Raw genomic sequence first — 19,416 nt, 5'->3', positions numbered from 1 at the left:
ATAAATGCTGCGTACAATATATCTGTCTTGGAGATTCATGATGTAGCATATTAAAGAATTCCTGCAATGAATAAAGGTGGATTACACGGTCTAACCAGGGCTCCCTAGATTCTTTTACTGACCCCAGATTCTTTTTATTTGTGGAACATATAAAGTCCCAGAACTTCTGATGCTCCACAGGACCCATTTGGGGGCACCCTGTCTAGGTTCACATGCAACATCAAAATGGGAGATTGTCAGGGTGCCCCACTTAGAGATGTTTGATGCCCTGGGCTCCTTAATATGGGCCATTAGCAGCCTGGTGGAAGGGGCATTTGTGATCATTTTCATGGAGTTACCTTCTATTTACTAAGCATGAGGCCATAGCGGCTGCCTTTTTCTAACACATCACATGTGTGGTCTGCCAAACTAGTGCCCTCTCTTTAGTTGAAATTACATCCAGAGGAGGGTCCTTGCTTTGCCTTTGATTCTTTTGCTGTCTGAGAGTGAAGCTGTCCACAGGCAAGGCAAGAGTCTCAAAGATTCTCTTCCAGCAGGAGGGGGTTTTCCCATACCAAGGCCATCCAGGAGCCCTTGTGACAGTTGTGAGATTTCTAGATTATCCTTTCCTGTGGAGTATGAGGAGCGCTCTTCTCTGAGCCCCCAGCCACCCTGAACAGCCAATGAATTTCCGTTGTATTCACTGAAGTTCCTCTACTTTTTCCAAGACACACGGCTAGAAATGGAAAAGCCAGATTTGCCCTTTGGTCTGCCTCAGCCTGTGAGGCCGTTTTCTCTGTTCTATTACACTGTCTCAGTCCTCACACCACCTGTGGCCACTCCCATGGCAGTCATTTTTCTCCTCCACCATCACGCAAATATTTCCTAGGGGGACCTGGGCTCCTTCCTTCAGGAATTGAGAAGTAAGGCATCCACGGAAGCACGATGGCATCTGTGTGGGTTGCTTCAGGTGGTTGTGGCAGTACTTTGCTCATAGACCTCAGGACTAACAGCCAAGTAGATATCTATGTCCCTACTCAGATAGCTTCACAGAAAAGTGTCCCACTGAAGTTCATCACCCAGGAAATAAGCAACTTTAAGTAATCAATGTCTCTCAGAGGCAGTCATTGCTCAGTGGCTTCTCAGTCTAAAGAAACATAAAATGGAGGGGTCTGATATAAGAATCCAGAAGTTCCTACTGGGTGGCCTTGGGGAAGGGCCTTAATCTCAATTTCCCTATATAGTGAGCACAAGGAACTCTGCCTGACATTCAAGGTCATGGTGAGGGGAATGGGCAAGGGTGAGTGGGCCAGAAGAATGTGAGAGGTTGCTATGGAGACAATATTGAATGGAACCAACTACAGTCTGATGAAGGTGTATTCCAATATGCTAACTGCTCCACAGTATGGTAGCACAAGCCTCTTGGAGATATTCAGTTTTAAATTAATATATTAAAAAGGTGATATTAAACATTTAGTTCCTCATTTCCCCTAGCCACAGACAACATACTGAACAGCACAGAGAACATTTCCTTGATCCCAGGAAGTTCTACTGGACAGTGCTGATCAGATTCTCCCGTGACCAGTTTCTTGCCCCCACCTGCTTTCTACCCATTCCCTGCAGAGCCTTGAGTTGCTGCTCGGTGTCCCCCAAATGTCCAACTTCAAAAGAGAGCATAGAGCTCCTGGCAGGAGTGAGAGTCAGTTAATCTGCTTCTAAAAATGTAGGGCCTTCATCTTGCATCTTCTGCATCTTTGACAACAACCCAGTCCCTGCTCCATGTTAGAAATGAGGCTTGTTCTTTATCTCAGTGAAGAACTTCTCTGACTTGGCATAGTTCATGGTCAAGCCTGATTCACAACAGGCTTGGCTTGGCTGTGAACTTACTGAATGATGTCAAACACATCATTGTTTCACTCTGGGACTCAGGTAAACAAACAGGCTGGCCTAGTATGGAAGACCTCTGAGGTTCATTCATCACTCGTGTCTGTGGAGGATGCTGACTTCCTAGGTGGCTCTGATGACAAAGCCCTTGCATCATCAGAGTCCTTTCTACCAACAGCTGGTGTTCAGGTTCAAGATCCTACTGATGTCGGGACCTGGGCTGCATGAGGATGTCTGTGATGGAGGTCCTGGCATTGTGTGTGCATTGTCAGTACATATGCTTCTGTTCCCAAATCAAGGGATCAGGATAGCACCTGCCAAGTGGCCATGGAAGGACATGACTAAGTTCTGCTTAGGCAGGGCTTCAGCCCTCACTTGATATCCCTGTTTCTCTCTTTTCCTCCAGGTGATTCAACAAGCAAGTATGTTTTGGCTTCTGTAAGGAGGGATACCCTTTGGGAAACTACCCCTAGGACTTAGGGTTAGAAAATCAGAAGTCCCATGGTCCAAGCATTCAGCCTAGCCTCAGAATGTTCTGAAAAGCCTGGGCCAGATGACCAGCTCTCGGGGATGCCAGAGCTAAGTGGGAACACAGACTTTTATTCTGCTGCACGTAGGATAGGGAGATTTTACTTCTCAGCTGAAGCCGCTGAGAGATACCCATCATGTGGGGTCAATGGCCACGGTCACCTCTCTCCATCGGGGTACTCAAATGAGAGGTGCTGGGGAGAAGGAGACAGTTCCATTGTGGGAGAATGCTTATCATTGCAGCTGGTCATCTTCAGGGTAGGAAGCCTCCTGCCTCGGCAGCTGGAAGGCAGGGCCACAGAGAAGCCGGGCCTCAGGCTCTTCCTCAGTGAGAGTAAACATAGGGTGGGGCAGCAAAATATAGAGTCAGAGCTGACTGGCCTCTCTCTTCCTCAGCTCCAGCCTGAAGGCTCAGGTTCTCCCTTCTACTAGATCTGTTATCTACTCCCTCTTCTCTATTGGTTTCTGAAGGCTCATCTCACTCTCTCAGCCACAGTCCCTGTGGTGGTTTGAATAGGAATGGCCCTCATAGGCTCATATAGTTGAATGCTTAGTCATCAGGGATTGGCACTACTTAAAAGGATTATGAGGTACGGGCTTGTTGGAAGAAGTATGTCACTGGGGTTGGGCTTTGAGGTTTCAGAAGCTGAAGTCATACCCAGTGGCTCTCTTTATTCCTGCTGCCTGCTGATCTGGATGTAGAACTCTTGGCTCCTTCTTCAGCACCATGTCTGCCTGGATGCTGGCATGCTTCCCGCCATGGCGATAATGGACTAAACCTGTGAAACTATAAGCCAGCCCCAATCAAATGCTTTCCTTTATAGGAGTTGCCATGGTCATGGGTGTCTCTTCACATCAATAGGACAATGACTAAGAAAGAAGTTAATACCAGGGAGTGGGGGGATTGTTGTGATAGGCTTGACCATGCTGTTTGTTGGTGGAGTATGGATTTTAGGATTTTGGATTAGGAAAGCAGTTTAAATGGGACTTAATGGGCCATATTAGTAGGACCATAGAAGACAGTGCTGAGGGCAATTTGAACTGTGGGGGCCAAGCTCAAGAAGTTTCAGTGTGGGAGAATATAAGTAAGTGGCCCAGAGTCCATTCTTGTGATATTTTGGCAAAGAATTGGCTGCTTTTTGGCCTTGTCCAGAAAAATCTGCCTGAGGCAAAATTGAAGAATTTTTGATTAATGGTGTTGGCAGAGGGGATTTCAAGACAGCCTACTATGGACTGTGTCATGTGGTTATTAGTGGCCACTCTTATGCAGATCTGTAATGAAAAGGAGCAAGATGAGCAAGGAAAAATATAAAATGTACAGTTTGAGGAGAAAGGGAGCACCAGGAAGTGTGATGGAGCTAAGTCCAGTGCTCAAAGAGATAAAAAGTTTAAAGAAAAGTCTGATGCTAAATTGCAAAGAGGGAGCAGTGACCTCCTGGTGAGACCCCACCCAACTAAACTTCCAACTAGTGCAAAGGAATTAAAGAAAAGCATAAGCTGTGAAGGAAACCACAGAAAACAGAAAGCCTATGAAAATGTATTTGAATGAGGGGGCCAAATTCCCAGCAATCAACAGAACTTGGCAGCTTCAGCTACATGGTTCTGTCTTTAGAGTCAAGGATATTAGAAAGGTGTTGTGGAATCTCCCTGTACAGCTAGAGAAAGCTGCTGAGGCCAGGCATGTGGCAGAGGTGTTCTTGAATGGAGGCCTAGAGAGATCATTGCATGAAGCTATGAAGGTGAAGCCTGGATTGTGTTAGAGAGCCCAAGGTGAAGCCTGGATTATGTTGGAGACCCCAAGATACTGGAGATGCCAGAGCCATGGGATACTTGCTGAGAACTACAGACTAAGTGTAGAACCCAGCCCAAGAAAGAAAAGTGTGTCCCAGTCAACAAAGCTGAAAGTAGTTGGAGATCTGAAGGGCCCTTTGACATCAGACATGGAGATGCACAGTTTGGAATTTGCCCAGCTGGTTTTCAGACTTTCTTTGGTCCAGTATTTCCTTCTCACTTTGCTTTCTTCCCTCCCTTTTGGAGTGGTAATGTATGTCCTGTGCCATTGTATGGTGGAAGTGTATGATCTGCTTTTTGATATTAATTTTACAGGAGGTTACAGTTAAGAGATTTCCTTGAGTCTCAGAAGAGACTTTGAACTTTGGAATTTGAAACAGTGTTGAGACTGTGATAGACCATGGGGACTTTTGAAGTTGGACTGAATGCATTTTTTTTTTTTTTGCATTATGATATGGCTATAAGCCTATGTGAGCAAGGGAGTGGAATGTGGTGGTTTGAATAAGAATGGCCCCTATAGACTCATATATTTGAATGACTGGTCACCAGGGAGTGGCATTATTTGGAATAATTAGGAAGTGTGGCCTTGTTAGGGTGGATGTGGTCTTGGAGGAAGCTAGGGGTGGGCTTGGAGGTTTCAGAAGCAAGAGCTAGGCCCAGAGGCTCTCTCTTTCTTCCCTCTGCCTGAAAACCCAGATGTAGAACTCTCAACTACTTCTCCAGCACTGTGTCTGCCTGCATGCTGCCATGTTTCTCACTGTGATGTCAATGGACTAAGCCTCTGAAACTGTAAGCCAGCTCCAATTAAATGCTTTCCTTTATAAGAGTTGCCATGGTATTGGCGTCTCTTCACAGCAATAGAACACTTACTAAGATATTCCCTGCTGTGCCTCATGCACAACATTACTACTATATGGATCCTATTTATATCTTTGGCTGTTACTCTTGGACACATCTTGATATTCTCTTTCTGGTGAAATTCTAGAAACTTCCTGCATTCCTTGGCTTATGGCTACATCACATTGCCGTCTCTTCCTGACCTTCCTATGACCCTCCTATAGACAACTTTTTGATGGCATTAGTCTCACCTAGATAATTCAGGACAATCTCAAGACCCCATTCAAAAATACCCTGTGTCCCCAGAGCCTTTTCCTGTGTCCCCACTTCTACTGTGGTGCATTTCTTCCTTTTGCTAGGTTGTGATCAATGACTTAGTCTCCCTGCCTCCCATGTGGTGGTTTGAATGAAAATGGCCCCCATAGGCCCGTAGGGAGTGGCACTATTAGGAAGTGTGGCCTTTTGGATTAGATGTGGCCTTTTTGGAGAATGTGTTTCACTGAGGGTAGGCCTTGAGGTTTCAGAAGTTCATGTTAGGCCCAGTGACTCACTCGCTCTTCTTGCTGCCTGCCAATCCAGACGTAGAACTCTCAGGTACCTCTTCAGCACCATGTCTGCCTGCATGCTGCCATGCTTCCTGCCATGATGACAACAGACTAACCTCTGAACTGTAAGCCTGTCCCAATTAAATGTTATAAGAGTTGCTGTGGTCATGGTATCTCTCCATAGCAACAGAAGCCTTAACGAAGACACACCATAACATTCTTACTTTGATTGCTAATGATAAACTACAGAATAAAAATAATGAATACTTGAACCAGGCACATAAAGAACTCCAGGGCCTTACATGGGCATGGTGCCATATCCCCAGGTCCATGTCCATTGATTTTTCAACACCTCATAGCTTCCTCTGCTTGTCCCCAGGCATATCCTGGTATCCTTTTAGTTGGACTTCATGAATAGATCTGGTGTTTGGGATGGCTCAGAGAGGAATATGTTGGTCTAGTCCACCCTCTTCTCCCCAAATCAATCCACTCACCCACCCAACCATATCAGTTCTTTTGAACCTTCTTCTATATCTCCTCTCTCTGTTTCCTCTCTCTCCCCAGTACTCACATCCTTTATCCTCTCCAACCTGGAAGAATCTGAGGGAAATAGGGGCATAACCATGCCAGGGACAGCCTCACCAACTGTCAGAATATCACTAACCCCTTGCTAGAGAGCAGTCCACCTGACTCACACCAGCCTTTCTGGGGGAAGCCTGCATCCCTCACCACCACCCGGTGCCAGTGTCTCTGGGCCCAGCTCACCTGTCTCTCCCCAGATGGGCAGGTACTCATCTTGCTGAATGTCCAGCATGATCTCCAACCCGTTGCCCGTCCCCCCCTTGACTGTGGTGAGCAGAGGCTTGCCGTCCTCGCCTGAGTTAAACATGTAACACTTCCCATATTTTGTAAACACCTGAAGGAGAGAAGAGAGAAAGAGAGAAAGAAAAGCACATGGTGACATCACATTGAGCTCCAGGGATGGGCAAGACCCTAGAACTGCCACAGCAGGCTGGAGTTCCTACAGCCCATTAATTTTAACCCCCTTGTACCAAAGATTTCTCCAATGATTCCTTAACTTGTCAAATGGCTGGGTGTTTGCCAAGTAGGATTTTGGTATCAAAGAAGAAACATGGGTATTCCCTGGGGTTTGTTGAGTGGTATTTGATCTCTTCTCCTTCTGGGCACTCCCCCTTGAAAATGGCACTTACTTCCAAGCATTAAACATCATCTTAAAACTCTTGACCCTCTAAGCCATACCCCCAGCTTTAGACTCCTTCCTAGGCTGCAGACACAATGATACTACTTCTGATAAACACCTCCTAGATGTCCCACAGATGCCAGGTACTCAGCCTGTCCCAAAAGGCACAGGACTTGCTCCAATATTCTACTGATGTTGCTATTTCCTCCATATCAGAAACATTTTCTTCTGAAGGCTGGAACGAAGTTCATTAAGAGGCAGAAGTAATGAAACTTACAAGGCACAGGAAGTAAACAAAACTCAGAAATTACAAGACGTTTCTGCAGCTCACAAGAGTCACAAGGCACTTCCGCAGGGCTTTATAAGTAGTAGCAATTGCTGGGCAGAGGAGAATCTTGTACAGGATTGAGCTTCCTGGAGGTAGGATAGGGAGCTCCAAGGATGAAGCTTCATGAATTACCTATCAATCATGCTGGGGTGAGCTTTTTGGTGATGTCACTGCTTTTGGGCCATCCATATTTTGTAAGCAACCCTTACTCTGCTCGGTGGTAACCCTAACAAAAGGCACTGGTTCACTAGGCTACACTTGGGTGGGACTTTCTTTGTCTTCAGTGCCCCAGGTGAGTGAGTAGACTTTTGTTTGCCTCTCCCCAGGAAAAGCCACACAGCACCTCAACCAACAGTTCCCAGAATTCCTATCATGGGGAGCAGCATCTACTTCTCAAGGGGCTCAGGCTAGACCTCCCCGCCCCAGTCTCACTGTCCAGCTTTTCCTTTTCTTACCCCGTACATAAGCAGCCAGCAAGGTTCATCAATACCCTTCCCCATCTCTGCTGGACTCTAGGACTCGGTCCTTTCTTGTCCTAGCTGGCTCGTGGCGTTCCAGACATCTCTCTCTAGCCACCCTATAAGCTAATCTTTCTGAAATTGAAACCTTATTGTGTTGATCCTGTGCTGAAAATCTATCGAGGCTGGTCATCTCCTTCAGGCTAAAATCTATAACCTCTTCACCTGGCCTCCTAGGATGCGCTCTTGACACACCTGCCACCTTTCTGCCCTCTTCCTGCCTGCCTGAGCCTGCAGGCATCAGGAGATGGTCAAGTCCATGGTCTTGGGGACTGCATCTGCTTGCACATTCATGCATCTTCCCCCAGTAGCTCACACAGTGTCTGGCACACAGACACCATAAATATATGTTAAATGAATGGTTGGAAGAGAGAGTGGAGGTGGAGTCAGACCAGTAAATCTGTGGCATTGGAGCACATCCTGCTTGTCTACCTGCTTCTGCCTTTCTACCTGCTGCTTCCGCCACCATTCTCCTCTGCCTGGACAGCCGCTCACTGTCTCCAAGGCTGGACTGATGCCTCTCCTCCTCCAGGAAGACTTTCAGGCTGGGTGACCCTCCCTTCTTGCCTCTCCTGTGTCTTCCCCATGGCTCCCATCATACTGAATGCACCTCTCCTGAACTTGACTCCGCCTTTCACTTCTGAATCCAAGCCCTTAGCTGACACACAACACGGGCTTGCTCTATTTTTGCCTGATGAAAGCATGATCACATAAAGATGTCGTGTGGAAAAAGTCCAGGGCAAGGGATGAGAGATCTTTGTCCAAGTTTTCATGTTGTCCCTCAGTATTTTGGTATTGAATGAATCAAATTAAACTTTGTATGTCACGGTTCCTTGGTCTGTAAAATGGGGGTTCTAGTCCAGGCCTCTGTTGCTTCTCAAGGTCATTGAGAGGATCAGATGAGATAATTCATGCAAAAATGCTCTAAAAACTATGAGCTTTCTGAGCTTTCTGTAAATGCTATTTGTGTGTGTGTGTGTGTGTGTGTGTGTGTGTGTGTGTGTGTGTGTGTGTTTCTTTTTTTTTGTTATATAACCACTTTGCAACCTCAGGCTGAAGCCAAATACATCTGGCAAGATTGGCTGGAAGAAAGCCATGTGGACTGGATTGGATTCCTGCAGCCACTGAGATCTGGGTGCAGGCCACTTCCCTCTGGTTCCCTGCCATTCAGTCAGGGCCAGGTTTAGAGCAAGTGCATTAGGGACTGCCTTTCTTAAGGGCCACAGGAATCCAGGAAGACCAAAGGCACCATGGGTCAGTCACCGTGTTGAACTTTGTTATTTTCAACTGCATTTGGCCTTCACAGCTGTGACCGTGGATGGGTATCGCAGCTCCCTCTGTGCAGAGATAGGAACCAGGGCCAATTACAGTCTCACAACTCACAACAAAAGAAGCTGGAATTCAAATCCATGTCTCTCCCCGGGTGTGCTGTCCCAGAAGGAACACAGGGGTCTGGGTCAGCGGGTCACCTCCCAGAGGAAGCACCTTCCTCTCTGCTCCAATTTGCTTCTTTTTTATCAGCCAATCATTACTCACGTGTGTGTGTGTGTGTGTGTGTGTGTGTGTGTGTGTGTGTGTGTGTATGTGTGCTCCTACAATGTGCAAGGAACAGAGTAGTTACAAAAACAGGACCTACTGTCTGCCTTTAGCATCTGCAGGAAGGGTAAGTAGAACACAGGGCCTACATCTTCTCCATTAACAACTCCAAATCGTTGGCTAACTGTGCTGTTTCAAGATGACCAAGTTGGTCCCTCAGCTTCATGGTGGGGGAGAACAGCTAGAGTGATGCAAAGTCCAAAGCAAACAGTTTCTCTAGGAACTGCACTTTCTCGTCACTGGTGCACATAGTGATGCGACTCAGCTAATGAACCTGTCCCCTTGGAGAGACGCTCTTCAGGCCCCTGTAACGAGCCGAGTATGTTAGAGTGAGCACATCTATCGCAAGTGGTTGAATATGTCAGGAATGACTTCCGGGGTGTTTCAACAAAGCTCTCCCTTCTTTTTCTTAATTTGTGTAGACACTCTATAAACACCCAGTCTCTAAAACGGCCCATAATTACACTTGGCCTATCCGCACGGCAAGATTTGTTGGTAAAAGTAAATTCCAGTTTAGTGCCTAATTATTGCATATCCCAGCTGCCCCAATTAACTTCTTTTTCCTCCACTATTTAACCCTTGACCTTTAGAATGTTGGGCTGAGGATAAAATGTACTGTCTACTTCTGAAGTCAGCCCAGATCCTAGCTCTGCCACACAGGTGCTGTGCCAACTGACTTGATAAAGGCAGTAATTCCCCTCACCCCCACTCTGAGCAACAGAGGAGAAGGATGGACTGTGGAAGCTCAGTGTGGTCTAGGAGAGCATCTCATGCATCCCCCTTCCTTTACAGATACGGGCATGAAGACCAGGGAGGTTGTCAGCTGCCCTAGGTTACACAGTGAGGATGTGTCCAAGGGAAACATTGACTCCTCATTGAAATTTCTCTCCTTTTTTGTTGTGGCCTCCCTCAGTTGGACAGGATGTAGGGGCTTTCTTTGGTCCCTCCCACATGAACTTCTGTTAGCTACTGGTTGTCTGCTCTATGCAGGCTCAGTGGGAGCTGAATCCAGGGAGCTGTCGTCTTCCTCTGTAGAGAAGGGAGTGGAAAGTCCCTTATAGTAGGGTGCACAGAGATTTCCACCCTCCCCCTTGGCAGGCCCTTGCCAGGCTGAGTCCTCACTCCAGTCCAGGTGGTAGATCCTGTCAGTGCCCTCATATCAGGCTGATTTGCTGCCCTTACTCCTGGGGTAGGGTGCTGGGGCACGTTCTCCAGTCTTCCTGTGTGAGCTGATCTGGCAGAGTGGGTCAGGGTTGGGTACCAGGCTGACCATTGTCAAGTCTGGTGACCAAGGGGTGGTCTATGGCGGCCAAGAGCTTCTTCCAAGGCAGGCTGTTGTGTTGCGCTTCCCTCCAAGCTCAAAACCTTCCATCTCGGAGGGAAGCTCATTAAGAGGTCTACAGGGAGGTAAAACAACAGGATGTTCTAAGGGGAGGTGCAACACTCCATCCCGCAGGGAAACTCATTAGGACAAGGAGTAAACAGCTCAAAATAGCTTCAGGAAGTCTGTGGAACTGACCAGTTCACGGGGCCCCTCTCTCCACAAGCATATATAAGCTGTGAAGTTTGTGGAGACACTGTTAGATGAGCTCAGCTGCCCAGAAGACTCCCAGAGCAGCCAAGCAGCCTGGAAGAAGCAGAGCTCGGAAGACCTACCTACAGAAGACACACCCCATCCAACCCATTGAGCGGCTGCTGGCTGTGCAGCACACTCCCGGTTTCTTGCTTTTGTGAATGTTCAGTCATGCTGCAGTGGGCTTTGGGTGGAGTTGTCTTCAAGTCATTCTTGCTCTTGCAAGTAACCTCCCACCCACATTCCTGTAAGTAACCCCAATAAAACTCATTGGTTCACCAGGTGAGATGGTGGTGGTATCCACACTTTGGTCTGTTTTCATTGGTTCCCTGTCTGGGGTGAGTAGACTGGTTCCCATCTCCCCAGGAATAGTGTCACACAGCACAGACCCTGCAGGAAGAAGCCCCAGACCCCGTGGAGTCTTATGCATCCTCCTACTCCCTTCTTCCCCTTTATGTTTCACACTTTCTTGGCCAATTCAGTTCCAGGAGGTCCACAGGCTCTTCTCCCCCAGGGCCTGTCCACAGGCTGTTTCTTCTGTCTGGAATATTCTCCCCATGTACTTTGTATGTATCAGGCTTTCGCTTAACAGTCATCTCCCCAGACATGCCTCATTCACCCATCTCTGTCTCTGGCTCCAAGATCTCTTTGGGCACAGCCTTCTTGCCTTATTATCTCACACACACTGTGTTTCTCTGCCATAGGGTGTAACTAGATCATTATTTATTTATTGGCTATGTCTTCCTCTAGACGATAAGCTTCCAGAGGACAGGAAGTGTGTATTTTGGTGAATGGGTGAATGAATGAATGAGTGAGTGAATGCATGGGCTCTAAGGTGTTGCTGCTCCACATCCCCTTGTCTGCCTCTGTCAGGTGCACTTGGGAGCTGGCTGGACACATGGTTCTGTCCAGTGCTCATGCTGAATAGTCTTATCCAACCCTCCCCCCTCCCTTGTCTCCTAACCAGCTTCCTTTTTACCTGCACCAAACATATTTGCATCTCTACGGAGATGGAGATGCTAGAACAAATAATTCTATCAGGAGCTAAGATGATGGAGGAGACAGTTTACCTTTATGTGCATAGCCCCGGGGGCTCTGAGAAAGCACAGTGCCTACTGGCTGGTGCCTCTGCTGCCTCCCTTCCTGGGCTGTGGAGTCTGCCATTCCCGTCTTGTTTTTCCAAGGATTATTTCCCTCCCGGCTCAGCATCAAAGGCTGCTGAGCTATTTACACAGAGCACAATTTTTCTACAAACTTCGGACAAGATGCAGCTCTCCTTCCCCATTTCAGGACATAATGATGGGTAAGTGTAACACACGCTTCAGATTTACACCTTATCGCCCATGGGCAGAAAATACAATTTATTTAAGTCTAGACTGTCAGGCCAAGCTCTCTGCTTCTCCAGACCTGCCATTCTTCCTGGCATTTCTCTGCCTTAGCGGTAAGAGCCGACAGCCCCGTTCGTGGTTAGCAGGGATAGGTTTGCCGATTGCTGCAAGTCTAAAGTAGCTTTGAGTTGGATTGGCTTCTAAGGTTTAAGTAAGAATCAAGAAATGTGCATGCTTCAAACTGGAATCTTTAGATGAACTGAGAATATGACTCATGACCATGATGCTAATTGCTAGTATCTTCATGATGCATTGTTCTTAGACTACAGCGTCTACAAACCCCTTCAACATTCTGAGTGGCTCCATGAGATTGGAGGGAAGAAAGCTGGCAATTCTGGAGTCTGCTCAGTGCTACCCGTGATTGGCACTTTCACAGGTACTAACTATCTCATTCTTCCTTAGGTGGTCCTAACCATCCAGAGAGTCAGACATCTTATATGGTTGTGGAAATAGAGACTGGGATCTTTCTGTCAACAAAGTTAAAAAGAAGGAACCAGGGGCTGGAGAGATGGCTCAGTGATGAAGAGCACCTACTGCTCTTCTAGATGACCCAAGTTCAATTCCCAGCACAGACATGGCAGCTAACAACTATCTATAACTTCAAAATCTGACACCCTTGCACAGACATACATGCAGGTAAATCATCAATGCACATAAAATAAAAATAAAAAATTATTGAAAAAAAGAAGGAACCATAGGATTTCCCAGACAGACAGAATGGGGTCAAAGCAGCTTGTCAAGTCTGTGGCCCTGAATAATCATGGGCCATTACTAGGTCCAGTTTTCTTTTTTTGTAAATGGGGCATCATAATCTCGCTTGGGTTACAGAGCCTAATGGAGAGAATGGCCATGGCTGTGCTTGAGAAACTGGTAAAACAGTAGGCACCATCACTTTAGGGATCACACCAGAGAGAGGATCTGTGCTCATCCTTTCAACAGAAGAGAGATGTGCTATAGAAAGATGCACTATAGAGAGATGTGCTATAGGAAGATGCACTATAGAGAGATGTGCTATAGGAAGATGCACTATAGAGAGATGTTCTGTAGAGAGATGCGCTATAGTGACATGCACTATAGTGACATGCGCTATAGGGAGATATACTATTGTAGTGGCAAGAAGCAGGAGACTGAGATGAACTGAAGAATGGTAACCTTAAGGCTCCCATCTTCTGTATCCCCACTCTACCAAGTTCATCTTAAAATGGTTAGAGGAACAGAAAATGGTCCTGTGCTGTTGACGTCTTGTTTCTTAATAGTGCTAAGCTTGTAGCTAGAAGTCTGGGAGAGCTAGTGGGATTTTCACAGGCTAACGAGTCCTGGGGAAAGCTCAATGCTTTCACACATACAACATAATATGAAATCTACATTTGGATCTCAACAACTAAGTCAGATGTAGATGTTGGCCAACCCCAACTGGATGTTCTAAATCAATGAAGCATGGGGTCAGGGGTGGGGACAGTGTACCTGGCTTTCCAGAAACTCTTTCAGCAGCTTGGATGCTGTAGACTGGCTTTGTTACCTTCCATCTCCCCTATAGTGCCTTAGGTGACAATGGCCCTGTACCTACTGTCCTTACTCTGCCCTGTGATGACAAGAATACAGTCCTTCTTTCCAGATAGGGAGGGTGAGGCCCGGGGAGGCTGAGTCAGGCAACACAGCTGGTAGTCGGAAACCCAGGGTGAGTCTCTTTCTTATTCCAAAGTCCTGTGCTCTTGGCCTCACTGTCTCCCAAAGCTGCAGCTCACACCCAAATGCCTCTCCCAGCCTGCTCAGTTCCCAGCAGACTGGCAAGCCAGTTTCTTGCCTAAGGCTCTCCCATCTGGCAGTGGAAAAGACATATCTCAGAGTCAGAAGAATTCTAAAAAAGTGCCAGACACTCCAAATTTCTCATTTCTTACATGGGGAGTCTAAGGCTCAGAGAGGTGAAATAATTTATCCTGGAACACACCGCTACTCTGGGAAAGGTATTAAAATCAAACTTGGGCTTGATGGCTAAGGCCAGCTGTTTGCACCTGTCAGAACCTGGACACCATATTTGGGATCCTTTCTGGGGCACTGCACTTGGGCTGCTGGGCCCTGCTGTTGGGCCTGCATCTGGGTTGGCATGAAATGTTGGGGGATCCTGACTCACAGGTTACAGGAAATACAAAGTGGAGTTCTTGCTGGGAAAGGTCAGGAATGGCTGAGACCCACAAAGACACAGTCTTTGGTCAACTTTAAAGTGTAGACAACATTGCTACACCATGGATCTACTTAGGAACATCAATTATGGAGAAGCCCCTTAGGAACCATCGAAGCATCCACCCGGCAGCACGCACCTGGGCCTGCAAGCTTGGACCCTTCTAACCTGCTCGTTAACTCTGACCTGTAGGGTGTTTTCTAGGCAGTGCGCTTCTCTTCCTGGCTTACATATTACACTCAAAGGAAACAAAATTGCATGACTTTAAACATCCCCCGAGCCTCAGCCTCATCCTCACTCCCCCATTCAATTTTCTTTTCAATGAAATCCCTGGAATTTCTCATTGGGCTGGTTTCAGCCAAGATAATGTACTTGTTAAGAGTTCATCATTGAATTTCCCCCCCCTCTTTGAAGTTCTTCAAATACATTTCACACAGTGGCAAAGTGAAAGGTCTTTATCTGACTTCCAGGAAACAAGATGAATCTGTCTTTTGTTTTCTGAAGTTGCAGTAAAGGTGTTCGGAATGAAATACAGTGAGAGAGACGTATTAGCACGAAGTCTGAGCAGCTGGCTAGCTCTGGGAAGGCCAGGGCAGTATTTTGTTCAAGCACCTGCTTGATAATTCATTTGTTCTTGCAGTAGGATGTTTTGACCACTTCTCGTATTCTAAGAAGTGTGACTGTGCCTGTCCCCCACCCCAAAAAGATGATGCTGGGGACTGGGAGCTGGGGAGGTGATAGTCAGTGAAATGTCTGTTGGGCAAACATGAGAGCGTGAGTTCAGATGCCCAGCACCCACATAAGAGCTAGATGTGGCTGAGTGAGTCTATAATCCCAGCACTGGAAACATGGGGGGAGGGATGGGAGTCGGTGGGGGGGCTGGTGGAGTTCACTGGCTTGCCAACCTGAGTGAATTGACAAACTCCAGGTTTCATGAGACACCCTGTCTCAAAAATTAAGGTAGAGAAGTGGTTGAGGAAGACACCGAATGTTAACCTCTGAACTCCACAGGCATCTGAAAACAGGTGCAAATGCATCCACATGAGCACACACCACACACACACACACACACACACACACACACACACACACACACACACACACGACTTTAGCAAACACCCATGAGAGCACCTCCATGTGGCAGATGCTGTTCCTGAGAGTGAGAGACAGAGAAGATGCAAGCTCTCTCTTGTCCCGCTACTCCATCAGGAGACCTCCCTCTTTCCCGGAACATCAGTCACGCCACTGAGCATGTGCCGTGAGATGAGTGGGCACTGTGCCAACTTCTTTAAGCACGCTCTCTTTTAAGATTCCCAGAGCTCCTTGGTGTGTCATTCTCCCAGCTTGCAGATGTGGAAGCTGAGAGGCTCTGGAAGGTTGAACTACAAGCGAGGGAGTGCCCTGCTGATGTGTCACTTTATGTGGAGGAGCTCTTAGAAGAGGGCTTTGGTAAGTAAGCGATGGGCTCAGCTGTTTGTGGAAACAGTCAAGTTCCCAGAGGCCCAGAGGACAAGGTAATCACAAATGGCTGTGTCAGTGGATAAAGAAAGGGGGCGAGTTTATGAGTGTGCACAAAATTTTCTGCAGGAAAGAGGGATGATAACTACAATTAATAATAATGTATCACATATTTAAAAATAGCTTTAAAAAAGGATTGAAAAATCTTTGCACCATAAGGAAAAGATAAAAATTTTCAGGGAAAGATATGCTAACTAATTTCACTTGATCATCCACATACAAAGAGGCATCATTTTGTACCCCACATATATGCACAATTATCACTTGTCAATTGAGAAAACAGAAAAAACAAACAAACAAAAAATCTAAGAGGCTTAGCATTATTTGAATGTATGGTATGGTTGAGAGACCCCTGTGCTCAAAGCCCATCTGTCACCTTTTTATCCCATGTGACATTTGCTGGGCTAATTCCTCTTAGCTTCTGTCTCCAAGAAGCTGGAATGCAGCCGAGGCCTTTCTAGAGAGAAAGAGAGCTAGAGCTAAGCTAACCCTTACCTAAACACCATGCGGGAGGAGGTGTTGAGCACTCATGGAAGACAAGTATCACGAGGTGGCAGGCCTGTCTGCTTGTACAATAGCGTGCATGCAGGGAGCCAGGGTGGTGAAGGCTGGCCTTCTTCAAGGCCAACACAGTGCAGGCAGGTGTTGTCTGGGTGGGCTGAAAGCACCCGGAAGGCCGGTGAATCCTTCAAGGCCATTCTCCTGGAAAGACTTTCAAAATACCAGGCTACTGCTGAAGACCCTTTCCTACTACTCATTATGGGCTCTCACATGGAGGCCCACCTGAGGTTACCCCTTGGGGGAGTGGGTACTAGAGTTCTTTTAGGTCTGATTGCAACGTGGCTGGCTTGGGAGGGTCCAAACAGACACCTGAGCCTGATTTCAATGGATGTAAGGGCAGGTTTGCTAGTATTTTTCCTGAGGTCCTTAAGAACCGTCTCCCATGGCCAATAGGAGGAGCTGGGTTATTTTTATCTCTGGATTCCCAGAGCCTTACCTGATACCTGGCACCATGCACAGTGATGAGCACGGCTTAGCTGTGGGACAAAGGTAATGATGAAGGCAGAGAGGCCAGGATTGAGAGGAATTAGCATTAGAGTCTCTCTGTGTCAGCCTGGCCCCTTGTTTTGACCACTGCAAGGATGCTACCCAGAATGGGGCCAAGGCGAGTCAAATCCAAATGAGCACATTTGACATGAATTTTATGGGTGTAACAAACCACTTTTTGATTGATTTAATACCCACTCCACAGGATGAAACACAGACCGGAACTCTAAATCTGTTCAAGAACCCATGGCCGGGGAGCTCAGAGGTCCCGGGGGTGAACATACCACCATTGGAGATAGCATCAAACTGCCCTCTGAGCTCTTATCTTTACCTGCAGATTAGCATCCCTCTCAGACTTCATCAGAGAGTTTCTTGTGTAGTGGATGTCAGCAAAGTGTCTGTGGGATACTCAGCCACAATGGGACATCTACATCACCCCCTCCCTCAGGGTTCAAGGTCCATCAAAGAAGAGGGGCAGAAAGACTGTAAGAGTCAGAGGGTGGGGTGGGCTGCAGCGGATGGTGTCTTCTAGACACAGTGGACTCCTGTACTCACGCGCTCACAGCAGTTGTGGTTTCCTGCACAAGAGCTGAACCCCATCAAGCCAGTCCACATTCCAGCGTGGATGAGGGAGGGACTCACAGGCCCCAACTCCTGGCTGATATTGATGGTCACTGGCTTCTGAGGGAGAGAGGGTCAGTTTTCTTTAAGGGCGTGGCCCCTTGTCAGTTGACCATGCTCCAAGTGAAGGGCACAGCACACAGGGTTTATGAGTAGCACAAACAGGATTAGTGGGTTATTCAGAAACAAAAAAATAAATAGAGGGCGCAGAGTTGAGAAGGGGTGAGAGAGTTGGGGGTGGATCTGGGAAGATGTAGGGGGAGGAGTGGGGTTAAATATGATTAAAGAACATTATACGCATGTGTGAAATTCTCAAGAGTAAACAATATTAAACAAGCGACAACTAAACTGAGCACATTTGTAATGGATCAAAACAGACTATACAGAGCACCCCATTAGACATAGCCAATGTAGGGACTGGGGCTGAGGGCTAGGCCCCTCACTTCAAGGAGGACAGGGGCTCAGAAAGAAAGGAAAGGAGAAAGCATGGCCACAAAACGCCCACTGTCCCTTGCTGTTTCCTTATTTCTGCTCCTTCCTTCAATCTCTGCTTTCCTACTGTGCTGATGTGAAGGTCGTGGTCCCAGCCTTCTCCACCTCCCAAGCAAAGCAGGCTGGGGGCATGGGGAGGAGGCTGTGAGTCCTGCTACACTCAGTGGCATGCCTTAGTCTATGTTCTCATCACCCTGGAGACAGTAGATGCAAAGAGCTTTGCAGAGGGTGTCAACTAGATAAAATTAGCCCAGCATTTTTATTATTGATAGGAATTCTTCTCCCAACTCTGAAATCTGAGCTCCTATAGAATGTGATTGTGGGTGCATGGTTCTTATCATTTGTTCTTTTGTTACTATACTTGATTTAATTACAGGTTATCCCTTGATGCCTTGTGATATTTTGGTATGTGGTAGGAAGGATCCAATATGTTTACATAGCCATTACCTTACATACTTGTGTCTATGTGATGGGAGCCTTTAAGACTCTCCCGGCAAATTTTGGAATGTACATTAGTATTTAGTAGTCACCAGTCTATGCAGCTCACCATCAGAACTTAGGCCTCATGTCTAATTAAAACTTTGTGCCTTTGGCTACAGTCTCCCCTTCCCCTGTCCACTCCCTTCATCCCTACACCACCCAGCCTCTTGTAACCACCATTACAAATGGCCATCAGATATTTGAACAAATGCTCATTACCACCAGTCATCAGGGAAATGCAAATTAAATCCACAGGTGCTAACGCCTCACACCTGTGGAGATGGCTATTATTAAGCTCACAAAAGAGAGCAAGTGCTGGCAAGGATGTGGGGGGAAAAAAGCAAGCCCTTGAGTACTGTTGATGGAGGTGAAAATTAGTGCATCCATTGGGTATGGCTCAAAAAAAAAGTCTGGAACTTCTATGTGCAGCAACCCCATGTCTATGTACATATCCATGGGAATTAAAGCGGCATGTCAAAACGATACTTGCCTTCCCATGTTACATTGTTCACAATAGCCAAGATATGAAATCAAGTGGAGTGCAGTGACTGGGTGAAGAAAATGTGAGATCTGTCTGTCTGTCAATGGTCTACCCATCCATCCATGATTAAATACTATGCAGTCTTCAAAAAGAAGTAAATACTGTCAATTATGAAAACATGGATGACTCTAGATAGTGTGGTGCTAAGCGAAATAAGCCACATGGAAAGATGAATACTTCATGTTCTCACTTCTATGTGGACTACAGGACAAACGTGTGAAAACGAAGAGTGGCATCACGGTTACCATTGCCAGGTCTCTTCAGCTGCTTGCCTGATCTCATGATTACAGGCCTATTCCTGCTGCTATTACAACTGCCGTCTGCTAAATCTATAGAAATTCATGACTACTTGGCGGTTACTTCCTGTGGT

At 46.9% G+C, this 19,416-nt stretch overlaps 1 protein-coding gene across 1 annotated transcript in view; it reads right to left on the bottom strand.

The window, feature by feature from the left end:
- The window catches only part of LOC128123458 (acid-sensing ion channel 2-like), a 282,310-nt gene that overhangs the window by 93,138 nt on the left and 169,756 nt on the right, over positions 1-19,416 (bottom strand). The window contains exon 2 of the mRNA XM_052759889.1: positions 6,330-6,480. Within this exon, the coding sequence (XP_052615849.1) occupies positions 6,330-6,480 (151 nt within the window). The remainder of the gene's footprint in view (positions 1-6,329; positions 6,481-19,416) is intronic.

This window comes from Peromyscus californicus, unplaced genomic scaffold (genome assembly GCF_007827085.1).
Source record: "Peromyscus californicus insignis strain IS unplaced genomic scaffold, ASM782708v3 Scaffold_3__1_contigs__length_106647218, whole genome shotgun sequence".
In the NCBI taxonomy this organism is placed as follows: Eukaryota; Metazoa; Chordata; class Mammalia; order Rodentia; family Cricetidae; genus Peromyscus; species Peromyscus californicus.
The sequence above is the reverse complement of the archived record's forward strand: the minus strand, read 5'-3'. Positions and strand labels throughout refer to the sequence as shown.